General features: G+C 42.4%; 2 protein-coding genes across 2 annotated transcripts in view; both read right to left on the bottom strand.

Moving 5' to 3' along the window:
* Positions 1 to 954: 954 nt before the first annotated feature.
* Positions 955 to 5,698, bottom strand: c1qtnf5 (C1q and TNF related 5). Its single transcript, XM_022753833.1, has 3 exons — positions 5,460 to 5,698; positions 2,041 to 2,285; positions 955 to 1,908 (listed from the first exon to the last, which is right to left on the bottom strand). The coding sequence occupies exons 2-3, from the start codon at positions 2,270 to 2,272 to the stop codon at positions 1,388 to 1,390; spliced, it is 753 nt and encodes a 250-aa protein (XP_022609554.1). The 5' UTR covers positions 2,273 to 2,285; positions 5,460 to 5,698; the 3' UTR covers positions 955 to 1,387.
* Positions 5,699 to 10,542: 4,844 nt separating this feature from the next.
* kmt2a (lysine methyltransferase 2A) overlaps positions 10,543 to 27,373 on the bottom strand; it is a 38,950-nt gene continuing 22,119 nt past the window's right edge. The window contains exons 18-35 of the mRNA XM_022753809.1: positions 26,259 to 26,473; positions 26,020 to 26,114; positions 25,800 to 25,937; positions 25,553 to 25,711; positions 25,226 to 25,337; positions 25,058 to 25,136; positions 24,768 to 24,928; positions 24,509 to 24,655; positions 21,629 to 24,305; positions 18,138 to 20,792; positions 17,534 to 17,602; positions 17,226 to 17,452; positions 16,924 to 16,998; positions 16,629 to 16,803; positions 16,235 to 16,342; positions 15,999 to 16,079; positions 15,521 to 15,650; positions 10,543 to 15,405 (exon numbers count right to left, since the gene is read on the bottom strand). Of these exons, the coding sequence (XP_022609530.1) occupies positions 15,130 to 15,405; positions 15,521 to 15,650; positions 15,999 to 16,079; positions 16,235 to 16,342; positions 16,629 to 16,803; positions 16,924 to 16,998; positions 17,226 to 17,452; positions 17,534 to 17,602; positions 18,138 to 20,792; positions 21,629 to 24,305; positions 24,509 to 24,655; positions 24,768 to 24,928; positions 25,058 to 25,136; positions 25,226 to 25,337; positions 25,553 to 25,711; positions 25,800 to 25,937; positions 26,020 to 26,114; positions 26,259 to 26,473 (7,579 nt within the window). The 3' untranslated portion in view covers positions 10,543 to 15,129. The remainder of the gene's footprint in view (positions 15,406 to 15,520; positions 15,651 to 15,998; positions 16,080 to 16,234; positions 16,343 to 16,628; positions 16,804 to 16,923; positions 16,999 to 17,225; positions 17,453 to 17,533; positions 17,603 to 18,137; positions 20,793 to 21,628; positions 24,306 to 24,508; positions 24,656 to 24,767; positions 24,929 to 25,057; positions 25,137 to 25,225; positions 25,338 to 25,552; positions 25,712 to 25,799; positions 25,938 to 26,019; positions 26,115 to 26,258; positions 26,474 to 27,373) is intronic.

Genomic DNA, 27,373 nt, shown 5'->3' with positions numbered 1-27,373 from the left:
AATTTCCTGCAATTGAAAAAAGACAAGACAAAATGTTCAATCATCGGCACAAATATCGGCCCACAGAGAGATACTGTGCACTAACTTGACACTGTCTTGAAAAAATCTAGGTGTGCTTCCAGACCCTGACTTGAATTTTGAAACCCACATCAGATGTGTCAGTAATGACGATGTTGAGTAGTAGCAGCAGATCCGGATCCTGCAGCTCTGGAGTCAGAGATACCTGCAGAATGAGGACAGAGTGGAGAAGCACAAACTACAGAAAACTATAATGCATGGAGAGAGATAAGAGAGATAAGAGATAAGAAGAAGTGCTCAGTACATCATGGGATTTTCCCCTGCAGCCTCAGCCTATAGCAGCATAACTAAGGGATGGTTCAGGGCTCACCTGAGCCAGCCCAAACTATAAACTTTATCAAAGAGGAAAGTTTTAATCTTAAATGTGGACAGGGTGTTTGCTGTTCTGACTGTTCTGTTGTGATAATAGGGTTCTATGAGGCCTTTAAGACCCTTCAGAGGAGCCCGACCCCTGGGCTGACTAACTAACTAACTAACTGTACATGTGAAGTATATCTCCACATTAACCAGCTACAACAGCAAAATGGCACTTGGATGCAACAGTATTAACAATATGTCATGCATAATAACATAGCAGTCACAGGGCCATTTTTCTGCAGAATTAGTTCTTTTAGTATATTTAATGAGTATATTTTGATTCTTCTGTACTTCTACTTAAATAGGAGTTTGAGTATTTTTACAGTTGTTTCATTGGTTCTTCTTCCACCACTGAAATCAGATAAACATCTGTAGAATAATACAGGTGTTCACGGGCAGATATATTTTGAAAAAGTGGCTCAACAGTCCTGTTTGAAGTTATTGGCAAAACTGATCTCTTCACATTTGTCACTCTCTGGAATAAAGGGTGTATTTATGGCCAAAAATGTCAGTCGTGTGTGTTTTAAAAACTGAAATGGTTTATTCATGTTTCATGTTCGCTGTGCAGAAACTGATGAGAAAAAAAGTGCAATAATAGCATAAAAGCTGTTTGAATTTGTGGCCTGGAGTTGGCTGGAGGCCGCTGTCACAACATCTGGTACAAGAATTAACTGCCACAACAGTTTAAAAGCTGCAACTGAAGAACAGACACTGAATAAACATTGCTGGTCAGTGTATGTACCTCACACTTCACCAGTACGGTATGTGCCATTCAAGTAACATTGTCTGGTGTGTTATTTTACTTATTACACAAATACAGCTGTACCACGTCACAGCCGATTCACTTGTCATCATCCAGAACATCTCAATTAGGAAAATAAAATAGGCAAAAAATAGGTTGTGGTTCATTTCCCACAGGGGAATATGACTTTGTTTTGTACATTAGCACATGTCATTCAAACACAGCAGAGTGTTTCCAGTATGAGTACACAAGGAAGCCAGTGAAGGTGCTGTCTGTCTTGGTGCTCGAGTAAAATCCATTGTACTCTGACAGAGCCATCTGGACCCACACCTGGTCACCAGGGACGAGGTGGAGCAGGGAGCCCCCTGACAGAGACGCCGGTTTGGGCCAGTTTCCATAAAACTGAAAATAAGATGCCACTGTGTGTCCGTTCTTCATCAGGTCAAACTGCAGGCTGGCACGGTAGACTGTGGCGTGGACGGCAAAGTAGTAGACTCCGGGGACTTTGCAGGTGAAGCGTCCTGTCTCTGTGTTGTAGTCGCCCTGTTCATTCAGTATGATCTTGTCAAAGCGCACTGCATCGCCCACATTGAGGGGCAAAGTGAGGCCATCAGATAGTTTGGCACTGAAGGCTGATTTTGGGGCCACAGCGCACTCTCCTGCCTGCCCTCTGTCCCCCTTTTGTCCTGCTTCACCTCTGTCTCCAGTCAGGCCTCGCACACCTGTCTCACCTGGAGAGGAAGAGCAGCACAGACATGAACATCCAGCACTGACACTCATTACATACACACACACACACACACACACACACACACACACACACACACACACACACACACACACACACACACTGAATAAAGCACCTGGTTCTCCCCTGTTCCCCTTCTCTCCCTTCTCCGCCGGAGCAGCATCTCTCCCATCCCTCCCGTCTCTCCCCGGCTGACCAGGACTGCCATGAACTCCAGGAGAGCCGGGGATACCGGGGTGACCAGTACACAGACTGGGTGGGATCTTGTTGTCTTCTAACTGGTCGGAAAGGTGGACTTGTAGGATGAGGAGGGAGTGCAACAAGGGTAAGAGCCTGAGTGAGGTCATTGCAGTGTCACGGCTGTGAGAGAAAAGAGAAAAATTACAAGTAAACATTATAGTTTACAAACAAGTCTGTGGAGGAGTAACACCAGAGTTTGAACTGGACAACACAGTGGGATAATAGAGATCTGATTAAACAAAAGTACACCACAAAAGCCTCTATAAACATCAAGTCAAATCAAACTTGATCAGATAACAAACATTGGAGGAGCACATCAATTTTGAAACTGCAGTGTATATAAACACACTGAAATGAGTGTTTTACAACATAATCCAAGGGTTTACAGTATAATATTCAGTGTTCATTTTCTTGTTGTAATTTGAGGCAGTTAAAGGGAATCTACTGTATCAAATGAATTTAAGCACTAGGCTACTGCTTTCCAGCTGACCTGTTACAATATTAAACCCTAACGGGCTTAATACTGCTATTTAAAACACATTAAAATAAGTTGAAAGCTGCAGGATGATTTCCAGTAGAAACTGCTGCAATCACTCACACTAACATTTAGTCCCAAAACTGCCTGATAATATGGGCTGAGTTTGAACACAATATTTATCTTTTTAAATACTTAAACCAAATTGGACTTGTATTTTTAACATATTTGATCATACACATAATGTGTATGCTTTATTGTTTTTTTAAAACAAAACTGAAATAACCATAAAAACATCACTGAGAGGACATCATTCATTAGATTCCAGAAATTCTACAGAAGTAACCGGTGATTTAGAACAGATGACATTTTAAATGTGTCCCTCTCCGCTCAGGTAGACACTTTCATGAAATTTGATAGGGATATTTATGTATATTCAAACCTAAGTGGAGGTTTCACTGTAATGACAGAGAGAGAGAGAGAGAGAGAGAGAGAGAGAGAGAGAGAGAGAGAGAGGGAGAGAGTGAGAGATTGTGTTTATTAACACAGGTGCAGTTTCTGGTTTCAACTGTAAGCGGCTGAGAGTCATGACACTGAGAACAGCATGCTCTGTGTCGGGGAAGGCACGTGGAAGGAAGTGATGGGAAAAAAAGGAGAGGAAAAAAAGAGACCACAAATAAGAGAAGACTCAATAACAACCAAACGGCAAGCAGAAGAGATGTTAGGAGGTTTGCTCTTTACATGCGACCATCGTGTTTCATGTTTACATCACAGACTAATATACGTTTACAAAATACAAACATGTATTTCTAACATGTCATTTCTATGATGGATACAAGTTTCTGTGAGGATATAGCCAGTTCAGGAGGATAAGAATAATAATAAAATTCCCCCAGCTACTGATTAGGATTACTCATATCTACATAATACAATTTACCAGATGTTTTTTATAAAAGTGTGATGCGATGCTGAATTCCAGACAGCCGACTCAGAAGCTGCACGCAGTCACACCTAAAAGTTAAAAGGTTCGTCCTCAAATTCTCCTCTGTCTCTGTCTCCCTGTGTTTCCTGTCTGTGTGTGTGAACATGCATCAAGAGCCTCAGTCCTCAGTTGACCCTGCATGGACAGCCAGAGAATTATTAGACTGTACATACCGGCTGCCTGCCCCATGTAAAATCACTAAATTCCTAGTGTGTTTGTATTGCAGCGCCCATGTCTTTTCCTGCAGGACTTTTGGTCGAAGAGACACCAGCTCGTCTCCAATGTCTCCCCTGCTGGGCAGTCAGTCTGAGAGCAGGACAGGCGTCGCAAGACCATAATCTGAGCTGATGAACTGAACAGGAGGACCTACAGGCTTACTGGCTCGTGGTACCGGGTGCTTTGTAGACTCCAGCTTTATGGTTTAGTAATGGAAGCTGTCTGTCAGCTATCTGAAGGTCTCCTAATTGTTACGAGAGCTTACTGTATATCCACAACAGCTGCAGAAACAGGGAGAGAGCCACACAGAGAGAGAGAGAGAGAGAGAGAGAGAGAGAGAGCGAGAGAGAGAGAGAGAGAGAGAGAGAGAGGAGACTAAAAAACAGAAAGAAAAGAGAGAACCAGTCAGAGAAAAGGAGGAGGGAGGGAGACTTGCATGTCAGAATTCCTGGCAGAAGAGGAGGACAGACAAATACTGGAGAGTCTGAACAGCTGTCTGCCTCAGTAGCCCTCAGATGATTAGAAACATGAAAGTTCTCAAACACTGCGCAACAGAAGAACCCACTGTGTATAGACCTCTGATATGTGAACTACAGTGCTGACGGAGCAACTTCACATACTTCTGAGTGAGTTTATACGGTCAGAACAGCTTGTTGTCTACATAAAGGCACGCAAACAAGTAACACTTTGAGGACATGTAGTCAAGTCATTTTTTTTTAAAACACGTTGGACTTTTTTATCTTTTTTTTTATGACACTGTGATCGTTATCAGGTGAAATCCAGTTGTTCTCAGTTTAATAAACAGAACATGAGGAAAATCCAATCTAAATCACGGGACTGGAGTTTTGGCTGAAAGTTTTTGTTTCTTTCAAATTCCAGTCCAGTGACTTGGATTCAGTTTTAGTTTTTATCAGATTTGTCTGGAAAATAAGAAATTAACAAACCCATGCAGCAGCCATTTGGAAAGGTTTGGCATATTGCCTTAAGACCAGCTGGACTGCATTGACATTATCTATTTACTGTAACTCATTATCAGGCTGTTGACGGCAAAGTTGTTTATTTTAACCCTGTATTGCTGAATAATGCACTTAACATAGGAGTGGGAAGCAATCAAACATTTAAACTTTAACTTTGTATTTCAATTCTACAACATTTCGGATGGAATTATTGTTCTTTTTACTCCACCAAATTTATCTATTTAACTATAGTTACTGATTACTTTACAGATTTTCTATATAGACCTCAGAGCTTAACGCTGCTGTGTATTAAGTATTTTTACTTTTGATACTATCTTGCTGATAATACTTAAGATTTTGAATGCATGACTTAAGAGTCTGACTGCTTCTTCCTCCACAGCCTAAGTTTTTTCATACAATCCAGACAATCATATCCACACACTACAAAATGATGCTCTTTATGGTCATTTATTTCTTACTTGATGTTTTGGAAGAAAAGAAAGTGTCAGTTTGTCTGTTCTCAACACTACACTTATGAAACACACCTCAGCCCTGCACCCTGACATGTGCAGACTTCGCCTGTGTGCCCTGACATTGAAACACTGAAGAGCAGCTTTGATTCACAATTCAGAAAAAAAAACAAAAAAAAACAAAAGCTGACTTACTGGCTGATGTAGTGAAGTCTCTGAGAGCTGCTGCTCCTGCTGCTGATGTTCGTGAGTGCCGAGGAGAATCCAGCTAAAGCTGTTCCTCCCAACCAGAGTGTCTGGCTGGGAAAAACTGAAAGGAAATGGTAATGAAATCCAATTAGAAACTGGGGTGGGTGGGAGAGGAGGAACTGCGGGAGCAAGGAGGATACGGAGGAAAATATTTGATGGTAATCCAGCACAAATAACAGAGAAATATAACTAAAACAAAACAAGAGACAAAATCAGTGTGAAGGGAGGGATTCTGAAAGAAAAGTTTAGGGTAGGGTGATAAATGGAGGAATGTTTGGGAGATTGCATAACAGTGTTTGGGGAAACTCTCCAAGACAGAACCACAGAGAGTTCAGAAGGCTGTGGTCAGAAAAATGCTAATGTCACCACAATGATCTGCAGCTGAAAATGAGCTTTATTACTCAGAAACACCACTGCTTCAAGATGAAGGGTGAAGAGAGGCAAATACAGACATCAGCTGACCTATGAGGCAAACTCATACCCACACGCTACACATGTACTCGTTTTCTCCACCCTGTGACTTTCACTATCTGCCTCCAAGATGAAGCAATTTGTTCGATCCAGATACCATCTTCCTACTCATATCAGTCTTCCGCTCAAGCAGGACTCTCTGACAGTAATCCTCTTTTCATTGTAATCCTTCGGTGGCAGCGCTAAGTCGATAAAGCAAAAGGTCGTATTATCTTTTTGCCAAGGGAGCTAAACTTGAGCTGGTAAAATTTTGCAGCTCTTTTTAGTTCAGGCCAATGACAACATCTTTTCGCATTTACCATGCAGCAGTGACTCCAAAAGAACCAGCACCGGGCCAAAACTGGATAGATCACGGTCCATCAAGTTAATCTGTGTGGGAGAAGAGAAGACAGAAAGTAAGCAGAGTTAAGCCTTAACAGAATGTGAGGAGTACAATACAAGGGTCTGCAATTAGGTTCACCGTGGGTCAGTTTTGTTTTTGTTTTTCTAATCATAGTTCACTGTGGGGCAGCATTTTACTGGCACAGTTGAAACACACAAACACACTGAATATGTTTTCAATAAATTTGTATGCTTATTTTCTTCTCTCTAAAAATTTGTTTCAGGGTTGTATCCAACAATCATTTTTTCGCCATGTTAATGGCTCGAGGGATGGTTATGTCAGTCTGTTAGTCCATCACTTTGCTCCAGATTGGAATAAGTCAACAGCTATTTCATGGATTGCCTTTAAACTTTGATTGCATTTTTTACAGTCATAATCCCCAGAGGATGTGGTGAGCCCCTGACTCTTATTTTAACACCACCACAAGGTTTAATGCAAATTAGCAAATGTTAGCATGCTAATATGCTAAATTCAGGTAGTGAACACGATAAACATTATCCCTGCTAAATATCATGGTGAGTGTGTTAGCAGGATGATGTCAGCTTTTAGCTCGAAGCACATTTGCAGGCATGCTCATACTAGTTAGGCAAAAACAATCACTCATGTATGCAAATGTCTGTTATGCTAATGTTGCACTACAAGAATGGAGATGTGATTGACAGGTTATCCACACATGAAAAACAGTGGTCTGCTTCAGTTGCACAGCTCATATGGTTGAATGGAAAGTGCTGATGTTGTTGCTATTGGCTTGACTGCCACAAACAATTTATGTTTGTGACATGTTTGTGGCTAAAGCTGTGGAATTAAAACTATTTTAATTCAAATGATACTTGGTTTCATTTAAACAAAGTGGATTACATTATTTGTGTTTCTCATTGGGTAAGTTTATTTATTTGGTCCTCATCTCAGGGCCATGTGTTGATGCAGAACAAGGAACATTAACCAGACGAAACCTAACATACATAGACATATGTAAAAAACTGGTGAATACATTTAAATACATTGGGGGATATATTTTTAAAATACTTAAAATACTCAATTTGTATCACATGTGTAAATATATATGACAATATATTCATTTATTTATCTGCCTGCATTGAGAATGAGGTCTATAGGTAAATTGTGAGGGTCTTGACAAGCCAGTGCAGAATTAGATTAGGTTGAATGCAGGCTGAATGGGCCTATGTGCTGAAGCCAGCTAGACTATGCACCCAGAGAAACATAGGGTTAATATACAGTTTGCATTTGCAGTAACCTACTACAAAACCCTGTTATCCACAAAATGTCATCTCACATGTGTCTGTTCATGTGAGAGCAGTCATTACATGTCATTAGGCCATCATTTTTAAGATTTACCCAAGCCTTGTATTTACATCACCAGTTATAGTACACTTGTGAAAAGTCATGTAAACACATTGATGACTGACATGTCACAATTTGCCAACCACAATTGTAATAGTTTAAATGCTACAGGGCAAATTATTTTATCAAAATGAATTCAGTCATGTTTTAGGGTCGAATACTGAGGTAATTAAAATGACAGAGTTTCTTGAGAAAATGGGCAGGTACCCCTTCAGTTTATGGATGTAAAGGTATCTTTGTGTGCCATGTATGAGCTCAGCGATGTTAGGTCTGCAGGAAGAACTGAACCCAAAACACAGACAAACCAAGTGAAAGTGGAAATAGGTGTTTATTAAATAACAAAAAGGGAAACTTACAAAATGGGATCCGAAGAACCAGGTAGGGAACAACAAAACAGAAAATCAGAGAACACAGGGAACACTGGGGCGAGACTGGAAACTGCAAAAAAAATACAAACTGAGTGTAATGGAGTAAAACAGGTAGATGACGGTCGACAGACAGACTGACAAAGACAAAGGGGAAAACAGAGACTAAAGTTCACAAGGGAGGCAAGGGTACTAGAACACAGGTGGAACACATTAGGGCGGGGCAGACAATTAACCAGGAGAGAAACCAGACAAAGAGACACACAAGGGAAGAGGTTCCAAAATAAAAAAGGAAATAAATTAAATCCAAAACCATCAAACATAAAGTTTCCAAAAGAGACCAAACATATTACCAAAGTCCAAACAAAGAGGAGTCCAACGGAATCCAAAAGAGTCTTCTTAGGGCAAACCAAGTGAGAGCAAAGAGTGAAACTGCGCTGACTCTACACATGGGACTGCTTAGTGCTTTAACACTAAAACACTGGTTTTATGGCAATGTAATGAATGGGGGGGGGGTTACTCTTTGAAACCACTGCCGACTTTCCTTTGAGTTTGAGTCATCAGGCTGTTGTGAGGAGGCAGTGAGCTGTGACTGAAGTGAGACGCAGCAGAGGTAAGACATGTTTTTAATTAGCAGCACCAGAATCAGCACATTCTGCCTCTGCTACACTAATTTCCTGTAAGAATCCATAAACTGCTGCTTGGAGGATTTACCGTTAATTTGGACCACTTGGCAAATGAGCAGTTGTGTGAGCAGTTGGTTGTGAAGTTAGCTATAAAAAAAAAAAAGATTCAGTTAGCTTTAAAACAATGCAGTTTTAGTTTAGGGCTGAACTCTGTGTTTCAGAAACGGTCCCACTTTTCACAGTAAAAACAAAGACATGCAGGAAGTGTCCTGCATGTCTTTGCTCACAAAGCTGTGAACAGATGTTTTGCTTCTTAAAAAAAAAAAAGACCAGTGTGATGATGCACTTATTTCCCAGAACATCTGCTCTTGGTGGGAAAAAAGCTCAGTTTTGAACTTTAAAACGATTTGTTACTGTGCACAGAGAAGACTGACTCTACTACTATTTCTATATACAACATTCACCAAATGAGTTTAATGGCATTCCATACAAAATACCACAAAAGATCCAGATAAACAATGAATGAGATGTGACTAAGCAGGTCAGGTTCCAAAAACTCATAAGTATCATAATAATAATAATAATAAAGCACGTGTACAAAAGGCCATAGGATGAATAAGATCATTTTTGACATTCACTGATGTTTCCTCTTACAGGACTGTTGCAGAGTGTTTTCAAGTTTCATAATTTATTTGATGAATTGGTAACTATTTTGATAATTGATTTATCATGTCATTTTTTAGCTTCTCAGATTTGAAGATTTTCTGCTTTTGCATGTCTTAACTTATAGAAATTGTAATATCTGTTTTCACTGCTGGTTGGACAAAACAATTAATCTGAAGATGTCACCTTGGGCTTTGGGAGCATGTGAGGGGCATTTTATAGACCAAACATTTAACTGGTTAAACCAGAAATTATCAGATAAATCAATAGTGAAAGAAAATGAAGAGCCATTGCAGCACAAATAGCATGTTTACTTTTTCTTATTTGCCTGTTTTCAAATGCACACAATGGCTTTTTTTAATGTTTCTTTTTCCTGCTGTTACAGGCAGCCAGTGTTTTATCCGTTAGTTATGAAAAGTCAATAAATAAATAAATAAATAGCTGAAGCTCCAGGACAAACAGGCACACACTAGAAACTTCATGTGTATTGTAATCCATCATAGTGAACATCAAGTCTCAATTAATTTTGGTCAAAGGTCTGGCAAAAAAAAGCAAAAAAGGTAAATTAATGTTGTGTGATGCTGATGATGTGATCCAGTTTAAGATTGGAAAAGTCTGCACTATGTTAACTGCAGACTTGATGTTCACTGTGATGGACAACACACTCAATGTGCCAGTACATTTCCATTGTGTATGAAAATGAATTGAAACAAACAGAAGCAAACCGAACAATGGGAAATATATACGAACATCCCTATGGTAACATAAATGGTGAGCTGATGTGTCGTAGAAACACTAAACATGGAAAATCACTGGAAAGTATGGTAAGTTTTAAAATTTCAACTTGACCTGCAATGACCAGCAGTTGAAAAAACTAATCTCACCTCAAGGTCCATTTAGTAGCAACTCTGGAGCTTTTCATCATATTGCACAAACTTTATCAGCAGATGGAGATTTGTCAAAAACTGGCTTCAGAGCAAACTGCACCTACTGATGAGGATCATGTGATATGATTGGAAGCTCAACAACAGCTACTAAATGGACCTTTTCTCAACCACTGGTGTGGCTCTCTACACTCAGCAGCTGTCCGATCAAACAAGGAACCAGTCAAACAAAAACGAGTAAAGGAGACATGTTTATTATTTAAACTATCACTTAAATAAAAAAGTGCATAGAAAATAAACATGATTAGAAACTTTTCTTTTTACATTTATATACAACTTTGTTTCCTAATTATACATTCAACCAAGTAGTTTGTGGTTTATTTTCACTGTGGTGGTTTTCCTTCATTTCGTTGATGTGTATTGAAAGAACACTGTTAAAATGGGAGAAAATATGACTTGAACTCGTGAATACCGTTATTACAGAGAGCAGGAGGAATATTGATAAGACAAAGGTATATTCAAGGCATAAGAAAACAAGCCTGTTCCTGATCCATGACCCCCTCTGTTAGCACATCCTACGTCCGCTCCCTCTGTGACACCACATCCCATCCTAGGCTGACAACTTCTATACACAAGAAACAAGTAGAAAATTACAAATACATGTTAAGTACTTGCCCGACCTCTCCCAAACCTTGACTTGTAAAACAACAATTCAGGGTGGATGTTGCACAAAATAAATAAATTAAATGTTTTCAACATCAGCATTATCTCAGCATTATGACTTTCTATAAAAACAGTACATGATAAGTACAACCAAAGCTTCGGAGGAGAGAGAGATGGTCGGGGAGACATGAGAGGTTTCCAAAATGTGAAACGCCATTTTGGTGCGATCTTTAAAACTCCTGATCAGTCTCCACAAACCAAACTCTTGATTTATACCACACATCAAGTAAGCCGTCTAAAAAGTCCCTGTTAAAACGTACAAAGAAAAAACAGAAAAACATTCACTACAACAACCAGGAGGGGGGAAAAAAAATGGCTGACCTCAAGAAGTTCACAACCACATTAATACAGTTACATTTCTCATCACATAAAAACCGTTCGTTTCCAGAAAGAAAAGAAAAAGAAAAACTGCAATGTTCCTTGCTGGCGAAGGAACACTCACAGGCACAGCAAAATTGGTACTGGATATCAATATACAAAAGAATGATGCACGTTAGTTTCATCTGATAGTACTGTAACACAAAACCATTATAGAGTACATTGAAACATTGCTATTAACCATTATAAATCTGCTGTTTTGCTACTGTAACTAAGTTTGTCTGTCCATTCCATATATTGTATAGATACTAAAGTACAAGAAATTACTATGCATGTTTCCGTATAATATTGTTATGTATTTATACTATAATTACAGATAATGACGGAGAAGGGCCACTGGTGTGGCGTGGTAAAATGAAGTCCAAAGAAACAACAGAGAGCATTTCCTTATTGTATACTGTATATGTTGTTTAAAACAGTGAAATAAATGACTTATTGTTCAATGAACCCTCCGACCCTGAAAATGCAGATGTGGATCTCCAGAAGTGAGCGTTGTAGACAGAGCCCTTGGCATCGGTGAACGTGTTATCACCGACGCTAACGTGAACTGTTGAGCTAACCCAGTAAGAACCTTTTGTCCTACAGACAGAAATGCCACTGCTGTTCACACGTCAGCATTTATTCTCAGTGCTGAAAATGAAACTGCTGCTGCCCAGCTTGAGGTCATATCTACACATCGTCCATATCTACCAGGGTTGTTGACGCAAGAACTGAAAACAAATGTGGCTGACAACATATCGACATCATCACAAGTTTGGTGATGTGGAGGAGGAATATACATTCATTGTTGACCTTAGCAGCTGAACCCAGCGAGCCCAGTGTAAGTACAGCTGTACAACCACAAGGCTGGCATGTCAGTCAGGGTGGAATGGGCCTCAAGACCTGAGAAGACCCGATCTTGGGCCCTAAATGGAAAAGCACAGCCAAGGTTTGTGCAGAATGCACTTTCAGGAAGGAAAGGGCTGCTGGTGTGGTCCCTGCCTTCACTTTGTTGCAGAAAATGAGTCAAGTGCACTTTGCTAGAGCCTCACTTTCAGGAGTCATCAAGAGCAGTTCTAGGTTGACTGAACTCAGGGCCTAATGCACAAACTCAAAGTATTCTCAGTGACTATCTGTGCTTGTGGTTTCAGCATTGGAGTTGCATTGTCTGTCTGGAGAAAGAGCTGAGTTTTCCTATGTCTATTCAGTGCCTGTGTCACAGCTAAAGTGCAAACCATGTGTGGGTCACTTTTTTGTTTCAGTTCACAACAACAAAGGGCAGTGTGGGAATAACTGCTAACGGCGTTTAGGTGATAAGGAAGTCAGCATGAACGGCGGACAACAATAAATTAATTTAAAAAAGGGACAAAACCAAAGCAAGTGACGTCAGAACCAGTCAAAACAGTCCAATTAAATATTCAGTCCAGGACATGAAGGCTTGTAAGATATAAGAGGCATGCTCATTTACAACTAAGGCAAACCACGAGGAGACTGAACAAAAGAATAAAAAGTGATTTCCAAATGCTGGTGATCACTACTGAGTAGTCACCAAAACAAAGTGGTTTTTTAAAATAAATGGATTGGCTAAACGGAGATATGTCGAATGCTGTTGGTAGCTTTAAATAAAGGCACCTCTTTTTTATAGACTGCACAGGGACAAAACACTTTAAACTGACAGGTCTCTGGTTGGATTTTACATGTGAATATTTTGTATATAGCCAATTGACTCCAAGTCTGCTGACCCATGGTTTATTAACGAGAAGAAAACCCAAATCATTTTGATATGGCTGCCTGGCAGCAGCCTGTAAGTGGACTTGATTCTTGGTGTGATGTGGTGTGGTGTGGAGACAATAAGGCTGGAGAGAGGAGATATCTGCTATGGATCAACAATCTGAACTCTCTCAAGTGCATAATAATAGTTCACATGACTGCCACACTGCCAGCTAGAACTGGAACAATGAAAATAAAAATATGTCATATCTGACCAAACGGCCCGGGATAGATAAAGAGCTACTGGTGGACTGAACTAAAAGGGGACCAAGCCACAGACCAGCGTCAGTCTTTGGAATCAAAGAAAACATTCAGGCTACAAATTAAAAAAGAAAAAGAAAATTACGACAAAACAACTTTGAAAAGGCAGCGGAATACAAAACATAGAGACCAAGCATTAGTGTTTGTAAACCTCTATTTCCTACAAAAATGGCAATAAAATAAATACGATTTTTTAAAAATATAAATACCATCATTAAGTGCTATTCACTAGTGAGTGCTTTTTAAGTCTTTTTGTAGAAAAATATACATTATTTACATTTGTTTTTTAAAAGCAAGCATGATACTTCCCTGTCCATAATAAAAAGACAGATAACAGACAAGACTTTAAAAGACTTAATACAAATAAAAAACATTTTCCATAGTAATGGTTATCACAACAGGCCAAGAAGAAAACAAGTGGTGTGAAAATTCAATTCTAGGGTGTGATGTTTGGTTCTCTTTGCTGCTGTAATTTGGAACGTGGTTCAAAAATCCAAGCTTATATAATTACCAAAAAACTGATATCAACAACAGCATGCACAAACTTGTAACACGTCTGTCTGTATGTTTCTGTAAAATCCATGGCTGTTTCTAGATCACAGCTCCAAAAATCAATTATAAATATGTCTACTAAAGCACATCAGTAGGGTTTACCAGTCCCTTGGCTGTCAGTCCACCAGAATCTCTAGCTGCCTCGCTCTCTCAGGCCAGAGGCTTAATCCCATCAACAACATGTCTACATAGCTACCAAGCTGTCAGACTAAACATTAGCTCAAGTACAAAGGATGATATCAACCTCAGCTATCATCCTTTACACCAATGACCAAAAATAACCTCTTGTTTTTTTTTTAAAACAAATCTACATTTCTAGCCCCCTTGTTTCTTTTCTCTCTCTTCCTCCCTGTGGCCACTGCTCCCTCTAGTGTTTCCGCCTGTACAGCTCTTATCAGGCTGCTACACACATGCAGCTCCTATTTACAGTGTCGAATATACACACCTACAAGCTTTTAAAAAAGCCCAGTTAGGGGAAGGTTCCAGTAAATCGCAACGGCTCTGAAGGCATCAGGGCACATTCAGACAGGGAGATGCGCATTAATAACAGCTGACACCGAGATAAAAAAAACAAACAAAAAAAAAAAAAACAAGTTCTAACAAGTTTTAATTTTTCTTTCTAGTAAAATTACTGTTCCAAGTCCCTTCAACAAATTGCACTTTGGTGTAAAATGGAACCAAGTTCTTTGATTTTTTTTTTTCTTCTATGTTCAAATCTCAGCATTAGTGGACGATAACGTATTTCTAGAAAATTAAGGAGGATGGGCCAATGTAAAAAGAATATGAAGGGGTAACTTTATCATCCAAATGTAAATAAAAGTTAATATTGTAATGTTGTGAAGGCTCAAACCGTTTCATAACTCACCTCTGAAGGTGAAACTTCCCATTCCAAAATATAAATGAGACAAACGGAGGCACAATATGTTGGAATTTCTACAAATGGCCCCTCCGCCAAAATGGCCCTTCCTGCATATACAGTACGACCCACAACCGCTGTCTCTGCTTTGTTCTGCCAACATCAGCTGCAGAAACACAGTCAGAGCTCGTGCCCTGTTGGCAGCTGTGGTCCTACGTGGACCTGACTCAGGATCGGCATAAAGCCAGTGCCACGGTAAACCCCCAGCAGGGGCGTCCTCAGAACATCGTGGCACTTCTGCTCAAGAGACCTGCAGTCCTCTCTAAATTGTTTTGATATGGAAATCAGTTGAGGAACTTGCGACACTTCTTTGCACCGCAGTTGCAGGGCAGCTTGTTGCTGGCATCCTCTATAGGGAACTTGTAGTCGTAGGTGAGCTCCTCTCCACAGTAGATGCGGCGAGAGGCAAAGATGACGATGTGCTTCAGGCCGTCCACAGTGATGACACGAGAGTAGCAGTTGGGCTCACAGGAGTGGTTGATGAAGCGGGCTGCGTTGCCATGCACTGTGGCATCCACCACCTCATAGTCATCGATGCGAAACATGTAACAGCCAATGCCCTTTGAGAAGAGAGAAGACAGGGGTTGTACTTTTGATGCTCCCAAGATTTTTTTTAGTCAAGTTAATTGAACGACAAATAAATCTTGAACTAAAAGTTCATTCCCAAGATCTTACCTTTCCATCATAATATTTCTCCCGTTTGTCAGTGAGCACAGACCGAATGACATTTCCAGAGTATTCAATGACCATTTCCCCAGCATCGATGGTTTTCTTGCAGAACAGACCTCGGCCATGAATGGGAGACCTGCAGAGTGATACAGTGATTCATAGTACGTAAATGCATGTGTAATTTTTAATCTTTTTGTTTTGACCATTTTATACTTTCAAACAAGACTCTGCTAAAAGAAAAGAAACTGTTATGAAAAACAGAATAGACATAAAAGAGACTCAATCTGGAAAGACTAAACTAAACTAAATCATGGACAAACACAACAGTTGACAGATCTCAACACTATAACAACCAGTTATTTGCTATTGGTCTGAACAGAAGAGTTCATGGGCTAATTTCACACAAAGGAAATATGATCTACTTCTTGTGAAACTATTCATCAGCCTAAATGATTTATAAATGTTTAAACACCACTGATCTAACCTGTAGACTCCGACAGTTTCCTTGGAGGTGGCCTTGAGCTGTTTGAATCTCACAGCGATTGGTAGTTCCATGGAGGCACGCCTGCAACAGCATGAAACAGATATGCTATGGTGATAGTTTTTCTGCAAAGTTATATGAAACCATCTTGATACAGTGATATTTTTGAGCTGTTAACTCTCTCTGTTACATTACGTTACGTTACTCTATTTACTAATTTTGTGTGTGCTGTAACTAACCTGGCAGTCCTGAGTTGCCCTTCCTCTTCATCGTCTTCCTGCGGCCTGTACTCAGGAGGCTGCCGGTGTTTTGAGGCCAAGAAATTGAACATGTCAAATACAGACCTCCTGGATGGTAGACAGGTGGAACAGACAGTGGTCAGAAACACACACAAGGCAGGATTATTGAAGTTTGAAAGAAGGTTCTCATTGAGTGAAGCAGTACACATACAAGTTATTTTCTTATTTCCTGCAATGTGTGCAGCATACACATTATAAACAGTAGTACAGTGTGTTTCTGCTTGAGGTACAGAATATATTTATTCTGTCTGTTTGCTACAATAGACTCTGGAGAAACAACCTGCCTCTCCCTTATAGATGTGTGTACACTGTATTGTGTAGGTTCCTTCCTAACCTGTGGTGGATTTCTGCACGAGCCGAGCCATGGGGGTTGATGGGAGGTTCATCGGTTTCCTCTGGTTTGTGGAAGCGGAAACGGTAGCTCCGACAGTGTCTGGAACCGTACAGCTGCTCCAGCAGGAAGACCACTGCCTCATGGACGACTCCTAGCATCCTCAGTCCATTCACACCTGTGAGTGGCACACCTCCACAATGAATCAACAGAGTCCTCGACTCAGGTATGCAAGTATATTTTTTGTACTTAAAAAGCATTTTTGAAATACCGGGACAAAATCAGAGTGACACCTCACCTTCAAAAGAGAGCTCTTTGAGTCGTGCATTGGAGCGAGCTTCCTGCACCTTATCAGTCAGGGATTTCCAAGCCTCTGTAGTGGGGCAGATGACAGTCAGTATTTTTGCCCAGTGTATGGTTTGGTTATAATATTACATGTGAACTATTGTTCATGCATGTAACATTTTATGTATGTGTCAATAACACTGAATAATTAGTTTCATATTTAATGCAGAAAGATCTGATCCATTTTGTATTTACGGTATTTAGTGTTAAATTTCAGGGTGTAGGTCATCATGGAGGTGAGTTGTTTTCTCTCACCTTCAATACTCTCACAGCGGATGTGGAATCCGTCCTCGCTGCAGATTTCAAAGATGATGCCCTTCTTGGGTTTGCTATCCAATCCTGTATCCCTGCTGTTGCCGTCCTGGTCAGGTGGTGAAGCCACAGGAAGAGAGCCTGCTCCTCCAGCTGCAGGTGGTTTGTCTTTTCCCAATACTTTCCCCGATAGAACAAGACCTTCAGATGTCTTCTTTTTACCAAGCACACTGGAAAATATATGAGGCAAGCATTAGAACTATACTTTATGATTAGTTTGAAAATGCATGTCTAATATTGAGACCTCACACCTCTTGTTGGTTGCCTTATCTAGGGGCTTGCCGGTGTCCATGGGTTCAGGGGAGATCCGCTCTTTGGCACTGTTTGCAAAAAAAGACAGGAAAGGTTCAAAATGGGAATATATTCTGGGTAAAGAACTTCAATGTACAATCGGTAGTTGGTAGTCCTACAAGATGTGACACTAGGCTGTTGATGGTTACTCCTAAAAAACTATTTTAACTACAGTGCAATCAAAATATTTAGTTAACATGACATCTTTCACTTCTCTCTACCTGAACCTCACATCACCAATTGTGGTGTAAAGCAATTAAAAACATAATTTATTATAAAAATAATTAGTTTTTTTTTTGGCAAAGTATCTGATGAATAAAACATACAGAAAAAAATATACTGTATCTTATCACCATGTATATGCAATGGGACTTTGAAGAATCAATTTGAGATTAAGTTATAATGACAGCAGAAGTCATTAAAAAAACTTTAACTTTGTTGGTGATTTTTTAAAATGTTCTAAATGTCGCATTCATTATGCAGAACAACCTTGACAAAGTCACATTTCTTCCCATTCATGTAAATACAAATAAACACACCAATGGTGATACATCTCTGTTTCACCTTAGGTTTGATGGGAGTCGTCCCGCAGCGTTGCTGTGATGCTCCTCTGCCTGAGAGGCCTTGAGCTTTTTCCCGCTGTTCATGTCTGGACTCTGCCTGCTCCTCTTGGCTTTCTGTTTGCCCTTTTCTGCTCCTGAACCTGCGGCTGCTGCTGACACTACTGTGGTGGAGTTAGGAGGCCTTTGTTCTGATGATCTGGAAATAGGAGTTGTTCTGCTGCTCTGGGAGTGTGCAGAAGTTTGCGTTTGCGTGAACACTCCAACAACACGACCATTGGCAGGACTTAGAGAGGTGGCTGGGCCGTGGGCTAAAGTAACAGTGGTGTTATGACAGGAGTCCACAGTGTGGGCTCTGTTAACAGGCTGAGACTGATGCTGTAAGTGGATATTGCTGCCTTCTGTCTCTCCTTGCTGGTTGACAGCCATGCTGATGGTCTGTTGGGAGGGCAGGACACAGATGCTGCTGGCTATAGATGTCTGCACAGGAGAGCTAAGCTGTGACATCAGAGGAGCTCCTCCTGCTGATTGAAGGACCATTGGCTGATCTGACAGGCCCAAGCCATGTGGACTTGCCTTAAACAGGAGGTTGCTAATTGGCCCTGTGATCTCAGTAGAGCTGAGTACAGGGGTGGAGAGGGAGACTGATCCTGGTGCAAGAAGACTAGTAGCACCACTAGGGGGCACAGACACAACATTCAACACTGACTGACTGGGGTTGAGACCAGAGACTGTGCAAGGCAGGAGATGAGTAGAGGAATCGTGACCAAGGATACCAGGCTGAGCAGAACCAGGAATCCTCTGCTGAAGGATAGTAGTGGGATCCAAGTACATAACCCCACCCGACTTTGGTCTCTTGATAATATTTGGGACCTTGCGCTGAGAAGTGGAGAGGGTGCTTAACTCAACCAGGCCACCAGGTTGGCCAGGGATGCTAGCAGTAATCTGAGGAGAAGACAGGTTGATGAGGGTCATGTTAGGAGGTCCCACTTCAGAAGGGGCCAGAGTAGGTTGGCTGCGGGAGCGGGCCAACTTTTTGCTTTTTCTTGGCTGAAGCCTAGAGATAGGCCTCTTCCTGCCGTGAGCAGAGGCCAGTACAGTTGGGGAGGAAGTAAGGGAGGAGGGACTGGAAACTATGGCAACACTGGGACCCAACTCGTGTGGTCGACCAGCCTCTGAGACCAGAATCTGGGACTGGTCATGGGGCTGAGAGGGCAACCCAATGAGAAGGCCTGAGGTGGTGCTGGGGATTCCTGTCTGGAAGCCTGTCTGTGTGGCTCCTGCGAAGGTGTGAATGTGAGAGGGGTGAGGCATGGTGCCCAGGACTTTGCCACCAGCGGGAAAAATTGGCTGGGCTGAGGATAAACCAGTATTCAACCCTGTGGTAAGTGTCATAGAGCTCAGCACTGTAGGAGAGCTAGTGTCCATCACTCCTGTGGCACTAATTTTTTGGGTGACACCATTAGGGACAGTCTGAAGGACATACAGGGGCTGGAACTGCTGATTGACCACAATGAGCTTGTCAGGGCCTGGTTTGATGACTGCTGGGCTGGAAACCTGAGCCTGGGATGGTCCTGGTCCTGGGACTGGGCTAGGGCTGCCTGCAGCTGCAGCTGATGCTGGGAGGTACTTCTGACCCTGAAGAGGCAGGGAAGGAGAACTTGGCAAGCCAGGAGTACCAGAACTCCTTGGAACATCCTGGTTACCTGGAGGGTCAACCACCTGGCCAATAGCAGGGCTGGGAATGAACTGCTCAGGAGTCATGTGACCTTCGGAGACCTGTGTATCCCTGTTTCCCAAAGTTGTAGCATCGTGCTGATTCTCTGATGGTGACACACCTGGCCCTGCTCTTTTCTTGTCCCCACTCTTTTCTCCACTGATGGTCTCCGGGTCAGAGGTCAAGCCGAGCATGGTGCGGTCTGAGGTATCTGAGATGAGACTTCCAGCCGTGTGGTTCTGACTGGAGCTGACAGTCGGGCTGCGTGTAGTCAGGACAGAGAGGTCAGAGGGCAGCTCCAGAGGAAGATATGGCTCCTCAACAGATATGGAACTGTTAACACTGCTCTCCACAACTCCTCCACTCTCAGCACTGGGCAGTGGCTGGGAAAAATCATCAAACAAAATGTCTTTGCGCCGGTTGACATCCACCCCAACATAACCTTCATCCAGCAGCAGCTCAGAGGAGGACGGCTCAGACTGCTGACCCAGAGCCTGCATTGACATGGAAGGAGTGTTCAGAACAAACTCCATGATATCCGATGGCAAAATGTTCCCACAGTCATCACTGTTGTTGTTGTCAGAGTCTGACTTAAGCAGGTCTGTGCTGAGGGACAGCTGGGCCTCAAGAGGATCCTGACCCTGACTCTGTGGCTGGGACTTGACCCCGACTCCTAGAGGAAGACAATTTTCTTTCTGGTTCTTTCTTCCTTCTCTCGTGTTGCTTACTGCTCCTCCACTGCTGTCAGCTTCCTTGCTCGAGTCATGAGAGTCAGGTTTCTCAGTATGCCTTTCTCTGCCCCTTCTCTTAGGAGTGCTCTTATGTGGGGTGGAAGAGGATGTGGCCGTAGTGGTTGTGGTGCTGGTGGTGCAGATGCTGGTATCGCTCTCTGAGCCATCATCAACGCCATCGAGCTGCCCAATGCGCTGCTTGCCTAAGGTCCTGTTAAATACAGCAAAGTTAATATGTCAGATTATTATCGCAGAACATAATCAAACACTTTTAACTAGAATTACCGCTTCCTCCCTCAAGGTGTTACTGAGATATTGCATTCACAAGGCCAAAACCATGTTTTGTGAGGTCACTGTAACCTTGACCTTTAACCTTTGACTATCAAATGTAATCAGTTCATCCTTGAGTCCAAGTAAATATTTGTGCCAAATTTGAAGAAATTCCATCAAGGCGTTACTGAGATATCGCATGAATGGGACAAATGGACAGTTGGTCAGACGGATGGACTGACAACGCGAAAACATAATTCTTCTGGCCCTGGCTATCACCAGCAAGGACGCATAAAAACATCACTTCACGAATGAATTGTTCTGGTTCATTATATCTCACTGTACACAATAAGAATTGGGACATGCCTGTAATTGTGTTTCTAATACACACAAAGCACTTCCTCCCTTTAGTGCAGCTAAACAGTGGCAACAAGCAGGACATGACCCTGCAGCAATCAATCTGTGAATTAATCACAATACAGCTACAAATAAACCAATTAAAATGCGGCTACAAACAAACCAACCAATCAGAAACGGGCCCCAAACCAATTAGAATATGGCTACAAACCAACCGACCAGAATATGGCTACAAATCAAACACTCAGCATTTGGCTACAATTTAACTAACCAATCAGATTACAGCTAGAAATCAACAAATCAGAATATGGGTACAAATCAACCAATCAGAATATAGTATACAGTAACCTGAAAACATAATGCCTCTGGCCCTGGTTGTTGGCAGTGTTGAGGCATAACAGAACAATTGTGTGTACTTACAAAGCACTCAGCATGTCCTCCTCAGCTTTTCCTTGAGCCCTCTGCTGTTGCTGCTCCTCATCTTTTAGAAAGCGCTGAAGCTGGGAGCCTCTTCCAAGACATTGGTCTATCCCTTCTATAGAGGGAAGGCCCTCACCAGGGTTAATTATTGTTCGGGTGAAGTTGTAGTAGTAAGGATCTTTACCCCTCTGTTTCATTCCACTGTCTTCATCCTCTCCACTGTCCCCTGACGAAGAGGAGGTGCTCATATCATCTGCTCCATCCACCTGCCCCTCAGCTGACTTCTTGCGGCTACCAGTCCTCCTCTTTACCACGGCCCCGGCTCCATCCCCACTGCCATAGAAGGCAAGGTCCTCTTCACCATATGAGCGAACGCCATAGAAGGGTGTGAGGCCAAAAAACATGTTGGAGCGCGCCCGGGCACTGCGTCGAGGGTAACGCCGCTTGGCTGACCCTGATCCGTCACTATCATCCTCGTGATGTTTATCATCCATACCCCTGTCATGGTCATCTTCTGGGCCATCACCCTCATCCTCAGGGCCTTGAGTAAGGAGGCTGCGGTGGTCTCGGAGATCACTGCGTGAGTGCTCCTTATGCAGATCATCGTCCTCTGTCTGAGTCTGGGTGTCAGATTCAGAGCTGTCACTGCTGCTGGCAGAGGGCGAGGAGAAGAGAGCAGAGCGGGCAGAGCGACGGGTCCCCTGGCCTGCAGGGGAAACAGTGGAGGTAGTGGTCGTTGGACAGGAGGAAGAAGAAATACCACTGACAGTGCTGGTCCCATTTGGGTCAGTCTTGATATCACTCTTTAGTAGAGTTACAGATGGGGGTTTAACTGATCGCTTTTTCTCTCGAGAGGACAATGACAGCTGGTTAGTTGTTTGTTTGGAGTGCGACTGGGAAGAGCTCTTCACTCCTTTCTCAGGAGCTAAACCAGCCTGCTGCAGCTGCTGTAAGTTGTCCAGACTGGAGATATTCTTCTTCTCAGGACAGGAGTAATTTTCCCTGCTCTTTGAGGATGATCGGTCTCCTCCCTGGTTCTCATGCTTCTCCCCCTGAGCCTTCCCATGGGCTTTGGTGCTGTTTCCAAGCACTGGGACTTTGCTGTTGCTGCTGTTGTGAGAGCTGGGGTTTGTAGCATGTGTGTTGGAGCTGCCAGTGGCTTTAGTATTATTGTTGAGAAGGGGAATTTTGTTGCTGCTGTTGCTGTTTTGGAGAGTCTTCTCTTTTTCACGGTCTTTGGACACTTCTCTGCTGCCTGTTGTCTTAACTTTGGGGTGTTTGTCTTTGGCAGCTGAGGCTGCAGCTGATGAGGCCAGGTGCATAGAGCCTCGCTTGACAACGTCATCTTCCGCTGATGTCCTTGATGGCCACAGAGGCTTCATAGCTGCTGCTGTGGCTGAACCTGATGAGTAATCATTTGACTTCCGTGCATTGGACTTTTGAAATGAAGGTTGTGGGGAGCTGGATTTCCCAACAACAGAGTCCTTATGGTGTGAAGCTGGCATTAAATTTCCAGTGCCACTACTACTCTCCTTCCCTGAGCTGGGCTTGTCCTTAGACTGGATGATGTTAGAGGTGGGGGTGGACCGGTGACGAGGCAACAAACTGAGGCTTGCAGAAAGATCCTGGTCTTTGCCTGTGTGTTTCCCTTGCTTTTCTGTCTGCTTGGTGCTGCCACCTCTCTGCTGACCTGTGAGAACAGCAGTGCCCACAGGAGGGGAGGACTGGCCTGAACTTGCAGGTGCCAGTCTAGGACTCTTACTCTCACCTCCAGCCTGTTTGGACTGACTGCCAGGGTTACTATCTTTCCCTGAGCCAGATTCTTTGTTTCTCTCTGTGCTTCTATAACTGGAATCTCTAGAGGGAGGTCTACCCTTGTCAGAGTCTCTGCTAGAAGGTCTGTCTTTACCTTGTCCTGAGTCTTTTCCCGTTTCCCTGCTATATTGTCTATGCTTCTCAGGGTCCCTAAACCCTGTATCTCTACTGAGTGACTTAGCTTTTTCCATATCCTTATAGCTGGGATCTCTAGAGGATGATTTGCTCTTTTCTGTTTCTCTATTGCTTGACTCCCTGCTTGCCTGCCTTCCCTTGTCAGAGTCTCTGTTTACTTGTCTCCCCTTTTCAGAATCTCTTAAGGGATCTCTACTGAGAGGTCTTCCCCTCTCCGATTCTTTCAGACCTGAGTCTTTACTCAACGGTCTCCTCTTTTCTGGCTCTTTGGCTGGTTGTTCACCCTTGTCAGAGTCTTTTTGCCCAAGCTCTCGGGATGATCTGTTCCTCTCAGAATCCTTAGCAGCTTGGTCTCGACTTGACAGTCTCCCCTTGTCAGGATCTCTCATCCCTTGGTCTCTGGATGGTTGCTGTCTGTTTCTGTCTGTGGAGAACAGCCTACCTCTTTCATCATCTCTCTGGATGGGACTCTTTGCTGAGTCTTTGCTGAGGTGTTTGGACTTTTCTGGATCTCTGGCAGGGGAGGGGATGAGGGGAGGGGGTGAGGTAAGGGGTCGTGACAAAATCTGAGCTTGGGAGGTCAGCACTCTCTGTCTGTTCAGCTGGTGGGGAGGAGGAGAGAGAGAAGGGGAGCTGTGGCGACGCGAGTCAATATTCCGCATGCCGGGGTTCACCAGGGAGTCTCCTACTGTCACAATCTCATGGCTTTGGGGCTGAGAGGTACCTCCTACAAAATAAAAGAAAGTGGAAATTGAGTAATAGGCATTGTTGAAACTTCAATTTAATGCATACATGGAATTACTTTGAAATTAATTTTTACAAGGAATATCAAAATGTTCTGTGATTCTATTCTATACCAAATTATTATTATTTTTTTTTAAAAAGGTTCAAAATGAAAAAACAAATAAAAAAAACAATGCCTATTTATACCTGGAGAGGGCATGGGCCTGGGACCTAGTGAGCGCTGACAAGGGGGGTAGCTGGGATGCCGGTTCCTGGTGTAAACCCTGAGCTTGGGGGTGTTGGTGGGGGAAAGCGTGTCAGAGCGTCTTGGGGATTCAAATGGATCAGGAAAGTCTAAATATGAAAAAAAGAGAGATTGATCCAAAATGTATTTAAGTTTAACATATTGTAGTCTCAAATATAGAACACACTGAAACCTGAACTATATAAATTGTCTGTAGGTTACCTGCTATGGGAGGTGGGCTGTGTGCTATTGTACGGTTCTCCTCAGAAGCAATCATGCTCTTCAGGTCAGACTCTACCACTGGAGGTCGACAAACTAGGATCCTACAGGTGTACACACAGCGCTTTCGAGCATCCAAAGTACTCCAGTACACCCTTGAACATCTGGAGAAATGAGAAGTTATTTAGTTTCACTCAATTACCATGGCAATTTCAATTTTCTCCAGCAGATGTAATTTACTTGTAGAGAAAATAGGAAGAGAAGACTTTCAGATAAATAAGAACAACACTTACTGGTATCCTACAGGGAAGAGTTTGCGTTTGCAGTCTGAGAGTTCAGTCAGTATCCCCAAACAATCAATGGTCATGGAGCCTGCAATGATGATGTTTAAATCAGCAAACAAGAGACATTGGGAGTAAGTCGAGGAAATGGCACAACAGATTTACAAGCAGTCGACCTACCTATCATCATGTGGACATTTTCAGGCTCCAGTCCTGCAAGCCACTTCCTCCTGAGACTAATGCCCTCCAGGTCCACCAGGATCCTGCGGGTCACCTCAAACCCAGACACCACCTGGTGAAAAAACACACAAACATAGGATAGGTGAAGGAAAAATTAAGAATGTCAAGTCACAGTTCCTAGCCTGACATGGTTAATCTACTTAAGAGACCTACACAAGATTTACTGAGTAACTAAGTTTCAAACACTTGAACCTACTTTTAAGGTGGCTGCAATATAGATGTATTAATCAGCTTTTGATTATATAGTAAATAATGACATTTCCTTACTTCTCCCTTTATGAGGTCCCTGTGCTTTGGACAATAGACTTTTTTGTCCTCCAGGAAGACGCAGTGGCACTGACGGGCGCACATGAAGTGGTAGTTACTGGTGCAAGAGGTGAGGCAGCAGCCAACTGTGGCCCCTGGCTTTTGACACTTCTCACAGCGCTGAATAGAAAGCATGACAGGTTGTCACTGTTGGTCCAGTAAATATACACTGAAAATAGTAGTGTGATAGATATCTGTCCCATCTTACCAACTGTTTTCCCCTGAGAACAGCCATATGAACATTTTTCAGTGAGCCATCGTCGTCCTCAAACACCTCAGCAGACCACAGGGCACAGTTTACATGGGTCCACTCGTTCTGACCAATGTACAACAGCCTGCCACCCTCCTGAAACATACAGAAATGTTGCAAGTGACATAGATTCAGCCTTATGTGCATTAAAGTGAGCTCAAGCTGATTTCTGACTCACGTTAGTGTTCTCATCTCCATACTTCAGACACAGAACACATTGCCTGTTATCACTAACACCTGGCGGCGGAGGGAGCTCTGGGCTGTCTTCACGATCTGAAGAGAGAGTTTCTTTTTATAAATTTTGTAAATTTTATAAAGTCTGAATTTATTAAAAAAAAAAAAAAAAGCTATAAATGACAAGATGTGAGAAACAGTGTACATGTAAGTATTTGTACACAGTTTTGTGGTTTGTCTTACCAGGTAGGAGTGGGGGTGGTGGGGGAAGAGAGGGAGGGAGTGAAGGTGGAGAGGCTGGAGAATCTGGTTCACCGGGGGTCTTGGGCCGGGGAGCTGGGATGATCTTTTTCATGAGGTGTGGGTGCTCAGCGCGGGAAAGCTCCAGTCTCTCCTGCCACTGGGCATAGTTGTGATCCAGGGATGGAGGCAGCACAGCATTCGGAAGGAGCCCACTGCTGGAGAGCGATGGCATACAGAGACAAGAACATTAGTCATTAGTCAAGGACCTTAGGACTATTAGTACCGACAGTGATCGGGTCAAACCTGAAGTTGTGATTATTTTACTGCCAAAGCCCTGCTGTAAGCAATAGAACAATCCCAAAGAACTTCAAAATAACCACACAAGTCATTATGTGGATTTGCAACTTCAGTGAAGCCTAAGGACATGAAGAAGACTCCAAGAGCATAATTCAGGGTTGAATGTGTGAGTGTTGGGGATTGTTTTTACATCAAAACAGCACTCATCACTAGTCAAGCCTGAGATTAATCAATGGTATTATGCACCTCCAAGGGTGAAGTTTTCCCCAAATAAACTCTGTCTTAGCTTTTTCCAAGTAAGTTTGCAGTGACATTGCAACAAGTTAAGAACATCATTTTAGATAAAGGAGAGTTCCTTTTCATGGTGAGTGAGGTAAGTTAAATCTTGATACATCCCACCTAAAAAAAGTAGATCTTGCTCTTGGTTAGATCTACTCAGCTTAACTGATGTACAAATAAACAGCATGGACTGTGATGATGCAAATCTATATTCTCATGCCTGAATGAAATGACATTCTTTATTCTGTAGTCTTATTAAACTAAGCATAAAAATAAAATTCCACTGAACCACTGTGGTGTTTAAATTTTCATGACAGACTAGAAGTGATACTGAAAAATCTAATCTAACAAATATCTAAATCTATATAAAACAGGATGCTACGTTATATAGTATAATGCATTCCAAACCTTTCTAAATTGTATGACAGGTGTTATTTATTAAAGAAAATCATGAGATATATTGGAAAGCACTGACAGGGTGTTTAATCCCTCAATACTATCATACAGATTGCGATGAGGATCTCAGATTTTTCTTCCCC

Source organism: Seriola dumerili, unplaced genomic scaffold (genome assembly GCF_002260705.1).
Source record: "Seriola dumerili isolate Sdu_G_001 unplaced genomic scaffold, Sdu_1.0 BDQW01000199.1, whole genome shotgun sequence".
Lineage (NCBI taxonomy): Eukaryota > Metazoa > Chordata > Actinopteri > Carangiformes > Carangidae > Seriola > Seriola dumerili.
This window is presented reverse-complemented; position numbering and strand designations above follow the sequence as displayed.

Excerpts from the sequence above, each read along its gene's own strand:
- c1qtnf5 (XM_022753833.1), bottom strand. The coding sequence starts at position 2,272 with ATGACCTCACTCAGGCTCTTACCCTTGTTGCACTCCCTCCTCATCCTA. Across the intron at positions 1,909-2,040 it reads GGGGAACAGGGGAGAACCAG|GTGAGACAGGTGTGCGAGGC; the intron begins GTGCTTTATTCA and ends CTTCCTCTCCAG.